Source organism: Protopterus annectens, chromosome 10.part0 (genome assembly GCF_019279795.1).
Source record: "Protopterus annectens isolate FY-2018-M chromosome 10.part0, PAN1.0, whole genome shotgun sequence".
NCBI classification, from domain to species: domain Eukaryota; kingdom Metazoa; phylum Chordata; order Ceratodontiformes; family Protopteridae; genus Protopterus; species Protopterus annectens.
The window spans coordinates 1439782984-1439798154 of record NC_056744.1 but is presented as its reverse complement, the minus strand read 5'-3'; the positions used below and the strand labels follow the sequence as shown (position 1 = coordinate 1439798154).

Here is a 15171-nt window from a genome sequence, read left to right as displayed (position 1 = left end):
AAAGAAGGCGAGAGAAGACAGCTAACATGGAACGTTATGGTAGGTACATAACTTCTTAATGTTAAGTTGTCAATCTCGCCTTCATTCTTGCTGGATGGGACCGCGTCCCTAGCACCTCTATCCTGGGTGTCTCAATGGAACAGACCCTTGAGAACGGTGGAACCAAAATTCGCTCTGTCTCTGGAGGCCAAGTCTAATTTGTAATGTGAAACAAAGATATGAGGAGAGGCCCATGTGGCTGCTGCACAAATAGTGTCTATTGGAAGTCTAGCTTGAAAAGCTGTCGATGTAGCTAGAGCTCTGGTAGAATGGGCTTTTGGCTTAGAAATCAACTCTTTGCCTCTGAGCTGATAAATGTAAGTAATCACAGAAGACAGCCATCTAGATAAAGTCACCTTGGAAACTGGAAGGCCTTTCCTGTTCTCTGCATAGGATAGAAACAGTTGATCAGATTTCCTAAAAAGTTTAGTTTTGTCCAGATAATATCTGAGCTGGCGGTGAACATCAAGACAATGTCATTTTTGTTCTGCTCTATCAGAATAATTCAGGAAAAACACTGGAAGATCAATGGATTGATTTAAGTTCGTCTGCGATGCCACTTTTGGTAAGAAGGACGGATTAGTCCTTAGAGATACCCTGTCTTTGTAGAAGATTAAGTAGGGAGGACAAATGCAGAGAGCATGAAGCTCAGATACTCTCCTGGCAGAAGTAATGGCGACTAGAAAAAGTGTCTTCCAAGAAAGAAATTTCAAAGAACAGGCAGCCGCAGGTTCGAAAGGGGGAAGAATCAAGGATGTTAAAATTAAATTTAGATCCCACTGTGGTGGGGGGTCTCTAATCGGAGGTTTAAGTAAAAAGATACCTCGAAGGAATGCCTTGCAAAGTTTATGTGACATAATGTTGTGGTCCAAAAGGCCTATATGAAAATTCGAAATGGCTGCCAACTGAACTTTTACTGTGGAGGAAGAGGATCCTGAATGAAAAATCTCAGCTAGGAAGTCCAAGACCGAATGAATCAGAGCAGTATAGGGGTCTATGTTCCTAGCTTCTGCCCAGAAGGAGAAACGTCGCCATTTACTAGTGTAAATCCTTCTGGTAGAAGATTTTAGGGAAGCTACTATGATATCCCGGACAGGATTAGAAATCATAGGAAGCCTGTCTAAGGATGGAAGTGGAGCAACCAAGCAGTGAGGTTGAGAGAAGGTATGGATTGGTGCAGCTGCCCTGACTGGTGGGTCAGAAGATCTGGAACCGGGTCCAGATGCCATGGCTCTGGGGCAATGAGAATCAACTTGGCTGTCAAGGCAGTTGCTTTCTGAATTAGTTGAGGTATCAGCGAAAAGGGGGAAAAGGCATAAAGAAGTCCCCGGGGCCAGTCTTGGGTTAGAGCGTCTCTGGGGGGATGGCCTGGAAGGGGGAAGAGAGAGAAGTCTGGGCATTTGCTGTTTTGAGGTGTAGCGAAAAGGTCGCAGCAAGGAAGGCCCCACTTCTGAAAAATCTCTTCCGTCACTGATTGTTTGAGAGACCACTCGTGAGGCATGAGAATAGCTCTGCTCAATCTGTCCGCTATGATGTTGGATTTCCCGGGGATATGCGCTGCTATCAGAAACCGCTGAGAAGAGATTGCCCATTGCCAAAGTCTGAGAGCCTCTCGACACAGTGGATAGGACTTGGTTCCACCCTGTTTGTTGATATACCACACTACGGACATATTGTCCGTTTGGACTGCAGTAGTTCCCAGGGGAAGAGAGTCGTTGAGGGCTTGCAACGTTAAAAGCACTGCTCTCATCTCTAGGACATTTATGTGCAGATGGTGTTCGAAAGGTTGCCAAGTGCCATGGACCATCCTGCCCTGATAATGCCCACCCCCCCCCCCACCTGATCAGGGAGGCATCCGATGTAACCGTGGCGACCGGGGCAGAGGGAACAAAGGGTCTGCCCTGATGGACTTGAGGGGACGATATCCACCAGGTCAAATGCCTTCTGCAAGTTGGAGTTATTGTGATCTTGTGACGCATGGGAAGTTGTTGAAAAGACCATTGGGCGAATAGCATCCATTGTAGAAGACGCATGTAAAAGCGGGCAAAGGGAAGAAGTGTTATGGCGGCCGCCATAAGACCCAATACTTTCAGAGCAAATCTGGCTTGAATTTTGTTGCTGAGAAGAATCACCTGGATGTGACTTTGAATGTCCAAGATCCTTTAGTCTGTTAACTTTGCTGAAAGTTGTACGGTGTCCAATTTTGTGCCTATAAAAGTAATAGATTGACAAGGTGACAAGGCAGATTTTTCAAAATTTATAGAAATCCCTAGCCCTCTGCAAAAGTGAATGGTGTAATCTCTGGCTTGGAGAAGTTGATGTCTGGTGGTGGCAGTGAGGAGCCAGTCGTCTAGATATGGAAACACCTGGAATCCTTGACGTCTCAGGTGAGCCGTAACCGCTGCCATACATTTGGTGAACACTCTGGGGGGTGTAGTGGGTCCAAAGGGCAGGGGCCTGGATTGGAAGTGACTGGTCCCCCGCCAAAAACGGAGAAAACTTCTGGAGCCTGTGAATTTTTATGTGATAGTACGCATCCTGAAGATCTATCGAGCACATCCAATTGTCCTTGCCCAGAAAGGGTAGAATGGATTGAAGTGTGACCATCCGGAATCTTGATTTCTTTACAAACTTGTTTAGTTTGCTCAGATCTAATATTGGTCTCCAGTCCCCTGTCTTTTTTGGAACTAAAAAGAACCTTGAGTAGATTCTGGATCCTATTTGGTCCGCTGGGACTGGCTGGATGGCTCTTTTTGCTAGCAGTTTTGATATTTCTAGCACTGCTAGTTCCCTTAGACCGGGTGGAATGTCTGGAAGGGTTCCCTTTTACTGAATTGGGGTTTGAATAAAGGGAATTTTGTAACCCTCGGATATAATCAACTGTACCCATTTGTCTTGAGAAAGGGAAAGCCAGGCTATTGGGTACAGCGATAATCTTCCCCCAACTGCCTCCGAAGGTGGACAATCAGGCAACATCTCAGGGATGCTGGAAGGGTTTGTCAGAAAGTGGCTCTCTGCTACCCTGATTCTGCGGACCCTCTCTGCCCCTAGGGCAGCATCTATTATTGTTACCCCCTCTTCCTCTGGGGGTAAACTGACTTTGTGTGTCAGGCATGACAACTTGAGATTTGCGGAACCACATTTTCCCTCCCTTCTGTCCTTTGGGGTAAGGTCTTGAAGGGGTGGAGAAACGGACTCCTATGGCAGAAAGAGTCTTGCCATCTTGTTCGCATCTAGTCAAAGTGTCTTTCACTTGAGGTCCGAACAAGGTTGAACCATCAAAAGGGGAGTTTGAGAAGGATGCCTTGAAGGGGTCTGCAAAATTACAAAGCCGCATCCGGGACTGACGCCTTAAAGCCACTCCTGTGCCTGCGGCCCTACTCGCTCCATCGGCTGCATAAGAAATGAGCCGCATAGAGGAGTTAACAATGGAGTTAAGGATTCCTAGCTGTGAGCTAATCTTATCCTGAGACCCAGCAGCTGATGGATCCTGTAAAACTTCTCCCAACTCTTTAAGAACATCTCTTTGAAGGCGGGCGAAGTGGCACAAGTAGTTCAGCGATCTCATGGCAAAAGTCGCTGAAGAAAAAATTTGTTTGCCGTACCTGTCCATAGTCCTAGAATCCTTGTTAGGAGGATGGACAGGTACTGAAGGATCAGCTAGTTCCTTCTTGGTGGCAGCAGCCACCACCATGGCATTAACTGGGACACCCTTTGTCAAATATTGTCTATCTGGTGGGGCCGTAATGAATTTAGAAGGCCTCCTAGGAATAGGTTCCACCGAATCCAGAGCCATCCATGCCTTCCGAGCCACTACATCCATAAGAGGGTAAAAAGGTTGAGACACCCAGGAGGTGGAGGGTCGAGATTCGAACGCCTCCAGGTATACTGACTCGTCCTCGGAAGGATTAAGGGAGGGCCAGTTCCCCCTCTGCTTAAGGAGTTCAAGGATGTCTGAGAAAGAGACATCCTCAGAGGAGGACCTTGGGGATCCCTCCGACTCATCCAGGTCAGTATCAGATGTAATAGACTCAGGGGAGTCTAGATGCTTCCTCTTACATGCCCTCTTACGTGGAGGTTCACCTGACAGATCAGGAGAAGTCTCGGAAGAGGAAGATATTCCCAATGGGGAAACCTGAGGTGTTGGATTTCTGGGTCCAGGAGCAAGAGAGTGGGAAGAGACATCAGCAGGCACTGTAGTGGGAGGAGCTGATGGAACTGTCTGTTGACTAAGCCCAGGGGCTAGTACACTCCTCATCACCTCAAAGGCTCCCCCATCAGAGAGACCAGAAGGTTCCCGCTCCGAAGAGATAGGAACTCCAGGCCTCACTGAGGGGGAAGGCTCCAAGACAGATGTCGGGGCTGAGCTCACCAACGCCGAAGCCCCAAGAGGGAGAACGGGGTCGGACAAGGGTCCGATGCCACTCACCCCCTCGGAGCCGACGAGAGAGACCAGACGCCCGGATCCCTCCAATGAAGGCCTCAAGGAGGAAATTGGAGCAGAGGACGACAGAGCTGAAAGGGGTGGTGTCAGCTCCGAAGCTACAACGGTCATGGTTCCGAGGAACTCCGGCTCCAAGCTCTGTAAGAGACTCGAAGGAGGAATGTTTGGTGGATGTGAAATAGCTACCGTCTGTTGAGATGGGCTATGGAGCATTTGGGCCAATGCCTGAGACTTTAATAGTCTACTCACCACTCTCTCGAGGTCGTGATCAGACAGCCTGGATGACCGAGAAGAACGGCTCCGATGGCTCCGCTCTGAAAGCAAGGGTGATCTCGGAGCCGAATGTATCGATTCTAATGAGGGGGATCGAGATCTCTTTTTAGAGATCGATGGAGCCAAAGGAGCCGAGGATACATCGGCTCCAGCCGGAGCCTACACGGAATGTCCAGATTTGGCAGTATCGGCACCGGATGGAGCCGATACTGTGACTGCTAGAATGGAAGGATCAGCTCCGGCCGGAGCCGATCTCGACACTGGAGAAGATAAACCAGTAGCCGACGGCTTGGAACTTTCAGCCGAAGGCTTGATAAGTTTCGAGGGCTTCCCCGGCGCCAACTTACTCGGGGACCTCTCAGGCTTTAATAAGCCCCTCAATATCAATTTATTTCTGTGCTCCTGCAGGACTCTTGGGCTGAAGGCATGAAAGATAGCACAAGAGTCCTGCAGGTGCAGAGGTCCCAGGCAGTAAACACAAGAAGTGTGACCGTCTGTCAGAGACATCTTCTGACAGCACTAGTCACTTTTCTTGAAGCCTGATACCTTTGTGCCCTTCGACATAGCTGTGTCGAGGAAACACAAGTTGTCAATAAAAAAACACCAACACACACACACACACACACACACACACAAAACATCCAATCCAAAAATCTAAACTAAACAGGGATACAACACAGTCAGACACAAAAAATCCCTGACAGGAAAAATTTAGGAAGGGGAAGGCCTAAGGCCTAACCTAGGGAAAGGGGATAAATAACCCAAAAAAAGGGGAACACTAACGGGAATAGGGTTAAAATAAGTGTTAAGGTTAACAAAAAACAACTATAGTTATGAAAATTAAAGGGGTGAGACTAAAGTCTTATTATTCAGAAACTTACCTGGAGCTGGTAAAAAAAAAAGGCACCTCGTTAGCGAAGCGGCAAACGAGATCTGGGTAGTCTCCGCCTTGCATCATGGGATATAGGGTTGCCTCGAGCAGGTAAAATTAGCTCTTGAGCTTAGCAAGTGCCGAGTCGGAGCCGAGGATTGGCTCCGAACCCATCCAGCAAGAATGAAGGCGAGATTGACAACTTAACATTGTGATCCAAATACATAAAACCTTAAGAAACAACTGAAGTCTGGATGAAAAGGGACATAATGACATGCATCTTTTAAATTTAGTGTTACCAAACTTGAATGAGAAGAAAGAGGTAACAGGTTTTGAAGTGATATCATTTTGAATCTAGGCACAATCACAAACAGGTTTGGGAAAGAAAGATCCAGAGCTAGTCTCTAAGCACTTTCTTTCTTTGGCACTAAAAACATCCTTGAATAAAAGTCTTTAACAACTTGGGAAGGAGGAACTGGTTCTATTACTCCCAGGGACAGCATGTGTTGAAGGACTGGGGAGAATAAAAGATTGGGTTGCTATTACATAAACAAACTTTTCAAAGTTTGAATGTCTTATGATCGACACCATAAGATCGAACTTTGAAGGTTAAATGTAACGGCGCCGTACAGTGCAGAATGGGAGAATTTCCCTTTTCTGCACTGAAGTGCGATCTCGGAGTTGGTATATTTAAGTAGAGGGGTGTGGGGGGTGCAGGGGGGCTTGGCCCCCTGCTCGGAGCATTAAGGTAAGTTTTATTTATTTATTTTTTATGTTTTATTATATATTCAAAGTTTCAAACTTCGATCATATGTTGTTGAACATATGGGATTCAAAGTTTTGAAACTTCGAATATATAATATAGACCTTAAAAGATTCTTGTCTGATGGATGAGGAATTACCCCCTGAAAAGAATGGATTTCCTCCCACTATCATTTATAACCTTTATGAATTATCTTCAGAACCCATTTGTCTGAAACTATCTGCTGCGAAAGAGAAAAGTTGAAATTCAGACTTTCAAGAAGGGAAAAGGACTGCCAGGGTGGGAGGGAGTTACAAGGTCCCTTAAATAGTTATTTTGACTTGTTGGGCTATACTTAGTTATGGGGGCTCCTGAATTCTGTTTGGAACCTCCTGACATTTCTTCTTATACATCTAATTAACAGCATTTTGTTGAGACTGTTTCTTTTTGATTTTGCTAAAACTGAATGAGGGGTTAGAGAGTCCCTTAGAAAATTTGGAAAAGTAGGGCTGAAAGATCTTATAAATTCCCTATATTGGCTTACCCCTTTCTTCACACTTTTTGATAACCTATGCAGCAGAGGAACTAAAAACTAAACTCTCTCCAAAGTAGAATTTAAAATCTCATTTTTCACATCCTGTGGAATTTTCTGAGAATGCACCCAGGCAAACCTCCTCAGAAATACCATTGGCCATAGCCCTGGAAGAACCATCAACAGAGTTATACAAGCACTATAAACAATGAGTTGTGACTTGTAAGATGGAAGAAAGTAAACCAATTAAAGCAGATTTTTCCTCACAAGAAAGAACTGCAGACAAAACATTTCTCATACTTTGATAATTAGTAAGAACAAACTTTAACATATGAATATGACAATTCAAATTTCTGAAAATCAAATTTACCAAAGCACACACTTTTTCCCATACTTATGAATTATGTTAACATTCTTGGCTGAAATGTAATGAATAGAATTAATCAAATGTTTAGTAGCAACTGGATTAACTGAAGCTGTAGCTGCTGGGTCAGGTTTAAAATGAGTGTATAAAAACCTGAAAGAAACATAGGAACCTTATACAATCTATATGCTGCCTTAGGAGCAGCAGGCTGACTCTCATGGAAGCTATAGGCTGTGACAATGCCTGTGCTACAATTTGTTGGAGGAGGGTTGGTACTGCAAGATGTGCTACTTGAGGCAGGCATTTTGTCACCAAGTTGCTTCAGTTGTAGTCCTCACTGTGAGTTCATGGGAGCAAGCACCAACATCTGAAAGGGCACTGTAGTCCCCGCAGAGGTGCTGGTCATTTGTCCTCCACCCAGTATATGGGTCAGTTATAAACTAAATGAATGCACTCATAGTCAGAATGCCAGAAAAGTATGCAAATCACCACGGAATGATAGCCTTCCTCTGAGTACTCAAGATGGAGCATGAATGGGCATGGCTAATGTGATAAGGCTTGATGGTTGTGAAGAGCAGTGTAATGTATTTTCTACCCACTATTTCAATGCTATCATGTGCCTGTGCCACAGTAATAATAAGCTGAGCTATTATGCTTGTATTATTATAATTATTAGTATTACTATTATTATTATTTTATGATCCACAGTGGTGCAGCGGTAGCATTGTTGCCTCACAGCAAAAGGTTCTCCCGTTCGATTCTCGGCTGGAGTGCGGTGAGTGCCTTCTGTGTGGAGTCTGCATGTCCTCCCCATGGTTGGGTGGGAGTACGAAAGACATGCGTAAATGGGCGTGCCTTTGCGGAAGGTTGAACGTCGAGCTGGCACCTCGGCGTTCATGAAAATCTACTGCCAATCATTAGCGGACCTGAGTTCCACTGTGGCGAACCCTAACCAGGAAAAGCTGAAAGAACAACAACTATTATTATTGTTTTAGCATCCCAGGTGTCTTTCAACAAGTTCACAGAAACAGTAATAATATATACTTTGTGCTGGTTAACATGTTCTTGTGTAACTCCAGCTGTAACATTTTTAAATGTCAAGAAAAAATTCTTTGAGCAAACCTTTGGTGTGAACTGCTTGCAATACTGCTGGTTGTGATGCCAATGTAGACACATCAGAAGACAAAGGAATTATTCCATGGGGAGAGGCATGATTCTGATTATAAACATCCACACCTCCAGATTCCTAATAAAGGAGGTACAAAAGCAAAACAAACACAAATTACTCTGTGACAATTGTGTTCCACCTAATCACTCCTATAATGGTGAAACAATACTACTATTAACTGAAGTTGAAAATATATCAGAGACATTAAGATAATGGCAGGACACTAGCCCAGCTTTCTTAATGAGCAATAAAGTAATTGTGTAAATTTTAATCTTTCATAAGCACGGTGTCTGCCTATTCTGTAGTGTCTAATAACAAGTATTAATTTTGCATTGAATGTAAACAAAAGACCACTAAAGTACTATTGTAGTCTAGTGAAAAGTGGAGGTACAGAACAACAGTCCAAGTACTCTACAGAAAGGAGGACATGTATGCAAGTTGTAAAATAGTACAATATGCCACTCCTTTCCTACATGTTCACTGCTTCCTGAGAGGATTGATTATAACAAAAGATGGTAATAGCAGTAAGGCAGTACAAGCCTTGACTGCTATTGTAACAATTAAAAAGGTGTGTGTGTGTGTGTGTGTGTGTGTGTGTGTGTGTGTGTGTGTGTGTGTGTGTGTGTGTGTGTGTGTGTGTGTGTGTGTGTGTGTGTGTGTGTGTGTGTGTGTGTGTGTGTGTGTGTGTGTGTGTGTGTGTGTGTGTGCCTGTCATCATTATCATCATCACCTTTCTTTCACATATTACAAAGTATCAGAGTGACATGTCAGCTCTCACCACTTATAGGTTCATAGGTTCATAGGAAGGTACTAGGCTATCAGTAGGCTATCAGTCCAAGGGCCTACGTAAGCCTAGCCAACAAGGTTCCCTGGCTTACGCCACCCAAGAAAGTTATTTTCCTGTGCCACTGTCAAGCAGACACAGAAGTGATCCCCGGGGTGTATTTCCTATTTCCCATCCACTCATCAAGATTTTTCTTGAAGAGTGCTAATGAAGAACTTTGCTTGACAAAGATGGGTAGCTTGTTCCAGAGTATAGGAAGTCTCTGGGACAGGAATCTATCCCACCAGCGTGTCCTGTTTATTGTGGTGACAAGGTTTGGGTCCCTAGAGTGTGTAGCTTGGAGGGATTGGGATTTCTTTAGGTGTAGCATGCCCAACAGCTCTGGGTTTGACATAACTTTATATGTTAGGCAGAGGTCACCTCAGAGTAGGCGATATGCTACGGAGTAAAGCTGGAGTTTTTTGAGGCAGTCAGTGTAGGGCATTTGTTTGAGACCAGTAATCCTCTTTGTGAGGTACTTCTGTGGCCTTTCCAGCTGCTGCAGATGTCTTGTGAGGTACATTCCAAAAGGGGCATTGTACTCCATAATGGGTCTAATGAGTGTCAAGTACAGGGGAACAATTACCTCTTTTTTCCTGGATGAGAACCCTTTTATGATGAGGTGTGCCATGTTGAAGGACTTCCTGACAACTGAGGAAATGTGACTATCAAAGGAGAGACTACTGTCCACCTGGGTCCCAAGGTCTCTTATCACACATTTGGTGTTAAGTAGATTGCTGCCTATGTGGTAGTTCATGGGTACAGAGTTTTTACCAAAGGAGATGACACTGCACTTTTTGGCATTGAGCTTGAGGCCATGGCTCTGACACCAGGCATCTGTCTCAGCGAAGCCCTTCTATAGGATGTCCACATCATTTGGGGACTTGACTATGGCTACTAGTTTGCAGTCATCTGCGAACTTCATTAGCCAGAGGCCTTCCGTGTTAGCCCATACTTCAGAGAAGTAGATACCAAACAGGAGAGGTCCCAGGATGGAGCCCTGTGGTACTTCAATTGTCACTGCTTTGAGGTCAGATATGGAGTCTGCAACTTTTACAGTGTGGGTTCTGTCAGTGAGCCAGTTTGCAACCCATCTTGTGATGTAGGGATTAATACCTAGTTTAGTGAGCTTAGCTATAATTTCAGAATGGGGGATGGTGTTGAAAGCTTTGGCGAGGTCAAGATAGGCTGTGTGAACCACCTTACCCTCATCTACGGCTTTGGTGACTGCCTCAAAGAAGTTGATCAGGTTCAGGAGGCATGATCTGCCTTTCACAAATTCGAACTGGGTGGGATCTAGAGTTTGGAGGTTACCACTGTCTTTGTTTATGAGTTCCATGATGATACGTTCCATGGCCTTGCAGACCTGGCTCGTCAGGCTAATAGGTCGATAGTTCTCGGGATCAGTGGTGGCTTCCCCTTCATGGAGTGGGATAACTCTTGCTGTGTGCCATTCAGTAGGCACAAAGCCTGATGCGAAGCTATTATTGAACATGGTGCTTAAGTGGGGAGCCATTTTGTTCTGAAGTTCATGAAAAATGCAGCCTGGGATGTTGTCCAGTCCCATGGATGCTGTTTTTGGCTTTAGAGAGTGCAGCTTTTTCTGTTTTTTTTTTTTGCGTAGATGTGATTACAGGGACTCTGCATTCTTCCTGTATAGATATGGGCCCTTTGGAGGTGGGGGGGGGGGTAAAGTTAGCACTGAACCTATCTGCCAGGATGTTGGCAATATCAGTTGGTTCTGTAACTTTTGTGCAGATCTGGGTGTTGCCATTGAGATTCTTGACATAGCTACAGAATGCTTTGTGGCTGTCTTTAGAATTAGTGGCAATTTTGTTTTCGTACAGTGCCACTCTCCTACCTTCTTTAACAGTTACACTCAACTGTCAACAATTGTTACAGGTCTGCTCACATGCAGTCCATCCATTTCTTGGCTGAGTGTCCTCATCTCTTCTTATAGGTTCATAAGTAAGTACCAGGCTAACTGCCCTTGTGAGACACTTACAACCTTTCCAATTTCCCTTTTTGTGTTTAGAATAACCTATCACATTTGGTTATAGATTGGCCATACCCATCCCATAGTCAATAATAATAAGTTATGTACCTACCATAACGTTCCATGTTAGTTGTCTTCTTCTCGCCTTCTTTCTTGCTGGATGGGTTCAGAGCTGACCCTCGGCTCCGACTCAGCCAATACTAAAGCTCGAGAGCTTATCCCACCAGCTCGAGGCTCCCTATATCCCACAATGCTAGGTGGTAACTACTTAGATATCGTTTGATAGCTAAAACCAAGCAGTTCTGGTCTCCATAGAATGGAGAAGAGAGAAATAGAACCCACCTCTATATATATAAAACTGTAGGTAAACTACCACAAACATAAAAAGGGAGAATAGAGGTGGTAGAACATGTGGGAAGGAAAAAATCCCAATGGAAGATCCCAAATATTCCTATCGGTCTGTCCAGGCTAGGGGGAAGGAGGGTGGGACGCAAGAAAGAAGGCGAGAAGAAGACAACTAACATGGAACGTTATGGTAGGTACATAACTTCTTAATGTTAAGTTGTCAATCTCGCCTTCATTCTTGCTGGATGGGACCGTCCCTAGCACCTTCGGTGGCCTCTCGGAACAGACTCTTGAGAACAGTGGAACCAAAGTTGGCACGGTTTCTGGAGGCCATATCCAATTTGTAATGCAAAATAAAGGTATGAGGAGAAGCCCATGTGGCTGCTGCACAAATGGAATCTATTGGTAGCCTGTCCTGAAAAGCTACAGATGTAGCTAATGCCCTAGTTGAATGAGCTCTAGGTCTTGAAGGCAGTTTTTGATGTCTGATTTCATAGATGAAGGTAATTATAGGCATAAGCCATCTTGAAAGGGACACTTTAGTAACTGGGAGGCCCAATTTCCCTTTTGCATAAGACAGGAAAAGCTGATCAGATTTCCTGAACTGTTTAGTCCTGTCTAAATAATATCTAAGTTGGCGGTGAACATCTAGAAAATGTAACTTTTGTTCTGACCTGTTGGAATAATCAGGGAAGAAGACAGGGAGATCAATCGTCTGGTTTAGGTTTGCCTCAGAGGAAACCTTAGGCAAGAAGGACGGATTAGTCCGGAGGGACACCCTGTCTTTATGGAAAACTAAGTAAGGAGGATGACTGCAAAGAGCATGAAGTTCAGAAACCCTTATAGCTGAAGTTATGGCTACTAGAAAAAGTGTTTTCCATGAGAGCAACTTAAGAGGGCATGAAGCCGCTGGTTCAAAGGGGGGGAGAATCAAGGATGCTAGGACCAAATTCAAGTCCCATTGAGGTGGGGGATCTTTGATTGGGGGCTTGGGCAGAAAAACACCTCTTAAAAAGGCTTTGCAGAGCTTATGGAACATGATAGTGGAGTCCAAGACACTTACATGAAAGTTAGATATAGCAGCTAGTTGTACTCTAATGGTAGATGAGGAAGAGCCTAAATGAAAGAGCTCTGCCAGAAAGTCTAGGATAGACTGGATAGGTGCAGTGAAGGGGTCTATATTTTTTGATGCTGCCCAGAAGGAAAAACGTTTCCACTTACTATTATAAATCCTCCTGGTAAAAGACTTGTGAGAGGCTGTTACGGACCGAATGAGAGATTAAGGGAAGCCTGGCTAGGGTAGGAAATGGAGAAACCACGCTGTGAGGTTGAGAGATTGAAGGGAGTGGTGCAGCTGGCCCGACTGGTGGGTCAAAAGATCTGGCACCGGGTCCAGATGCCAAGGCTACTCCAACAGGTAATGATGGAGGAACGGAAACCATATCTGTCAAGGCCAGTAAGGGGCAATGAGGATCATGGTAACTCTCAAGGTGATAGCTTTCTGAATTAATTGAGAGATCAGTGGAAAGGGGGGGGAAAGCATACAGAAGTCCCCCGGGCCAATCGTGGACTAGAGAGTCTCTGGTGGGATGGCCTAGTAACGGGAAGAGAGTGAAGAAGTCGTGACACTTGCTGTTTTGGGGAGTAGCAAAAGGATCGCAGCAAGGCTTGCCCCATCTTTGGAAGACTTCTTCCAGCACTGATTTTTTTAGAGACCGCTCGTGAGGCATGAGAATGGCCCTGCTAAACTTGTCCGCAATCACGTTGGACTTCCCGGGAATGTGCGTTGCTATCAGAAAATGCTGAGAAGAAATCACCCACTGCCAAAGTCTGAGTGCCTCTCGACATAAGGGGTAGGACTTGGTTCCACCCTGTTTGTTGATGTACCACACTACGGACATGTTGTCCATCTGAATTGCAATAGTCCCTGTGGGAAGAGAGTCCTGAAGGGCTTGCAACGCTAAAAGTACTGCTCTCATCTCTAAGACATTTATGTGCAAGTGGCACTCGAAAGGTTGCCACGAGCCCTGGACTGTCCTGCCATGGTAATGCCCCCCCACCCGATCAGGGAGGCATCCGTTGTCACCGTGGCGATTGGGGGGGGATGAAGGGTCTGTCCTGGAGAACTTGAGGTGATGTGATCCACCAAGACAGGTGCTTCTTGCATGATTGAGTTAGTAGGATGATGAGAGACATCGGGAGCTGTTGGAAGGACCATTGAGTAAACAGCATCCACTGGAGGATCCGCATGTGAAAATGAGCTAAGGGGAGAAGTGTAATAGTAGCTGCCATGAGTCCTAATACCTTCAAGACTACCCTGGCTTTGACCTTGTTGCATTGAAGTAGAAGGTAAACTTGTTTGCGGATATCTAATACTCTTTGCTGTGTAAGTCTGGCGGAAAGATGGACTGTGTCTAAGGTGGCGCCTATAAAGGTAATAGATTGACAAGGCGACAAGGCAGATTTTTCGAAATTTATTGAAATGCCTAGAGCTTGGCAAGTTTGGATGGTGAAGTCTCTGGATAGAAGCAGTTGATGTCTGGTGGTGGCGGTAAGGAGTCAGTCATCCAAATATGGAAACACCTGGAATCCTTGACGTCTCAAGTGAGCCGTGACCAGTGCCATGCATTTGGTAAACACTCGGGGGGCTGTAGTGAGACCAAAGGGCAGGGCTCTGAACTGGTAGTGACTGGCTCCCAGCCTGAAGCGAAGAAACCTCCTGATTGATAGCTAAGTTCATGAAAATGCAGCCTGGGATGTTGTCCAGTCCCATGGATGCTGTTTTTGGCTTTAGAGAGTGCAGCTTTTTCTGTTTTTTTTTTTTTTTTATGATGTGATTACAGGGACTCTGCATTCTTCCTGTATAGATATGGGCCCTTTGGAGGTGGGGGGGTAAAGTTAGCACTGAACCTATCTGCCAGGATGTTGGCAATATCAGTTGGTTCTGTAATTTTTGTGCAGATCTGGGTGTTGCCATTGAGATTCTTGACATAGCTATAGAATGCTTTGTGGCTGTCTTTAGAATTAGTGGCAATTTTGTTTTCGTGACAGTGCCACTCTCCTACCTTTCTTTAACAGTTACACTCAACTGTCAACAATTGTTACAGGTCTGCTCACATGCAGTCCATCCATTTCTTGGCTGAGTGTCCTCATCTCTTCTTATAGGTTCATAAGTAAGTACCAGGCTAACTGCCCTTGTGAGACACTTACAACCTTTCCAATTTCCCTTTTTGTGTTTAGAATAACCTATCACATTTGGTTATAGATTGGCCATACCCATCCCATAGTCAATAATAATAAGTTATGTACCTACCATAACGTTCCATGTTAGTTGTCTTCTTCTCGCCTTCTTTCTTGCTGGATGGGTTCAGAGCTGACCCTCGGCTCCGACTCAGCCAATACTAAAGCTCGAGAGCTTATCCCACCAGCTCGAGGCTCCCTATATCCCACAATGCTAGGTGGTAACTACTTAGATATCGTTTGATAGCTAAAACCAAGAAGTTCTGGTCTCCATAGAATGGAGAAGAGAGAAATAGAACCCACCTCTATATATATAAAACTGTAGGTAAACTAC

General features: G+C 45.0%; 1 protein-coding gene across 1 annotated transcript in view; it reads right to left on the bottom strand.

Moving 5' to 3' along the window:
• The window catches only part of AKNAD1 (AKNA domain containing 1), a 704598-nt gene that overhangs the window by 151549 nt on the left and 537878 nt on the right, over positions 1–15171 (bottom strand). Inside the window, exon 5 of the mRNA XM_044086883.1 lies at positions 8388–8511. Coding sequence (XP_043942818.1) covers positions 8388–8511 — 124 coding nt within the window. The remainder of the gene's footprint in view (positions 1–8387; positions 8512–15171) is intronic.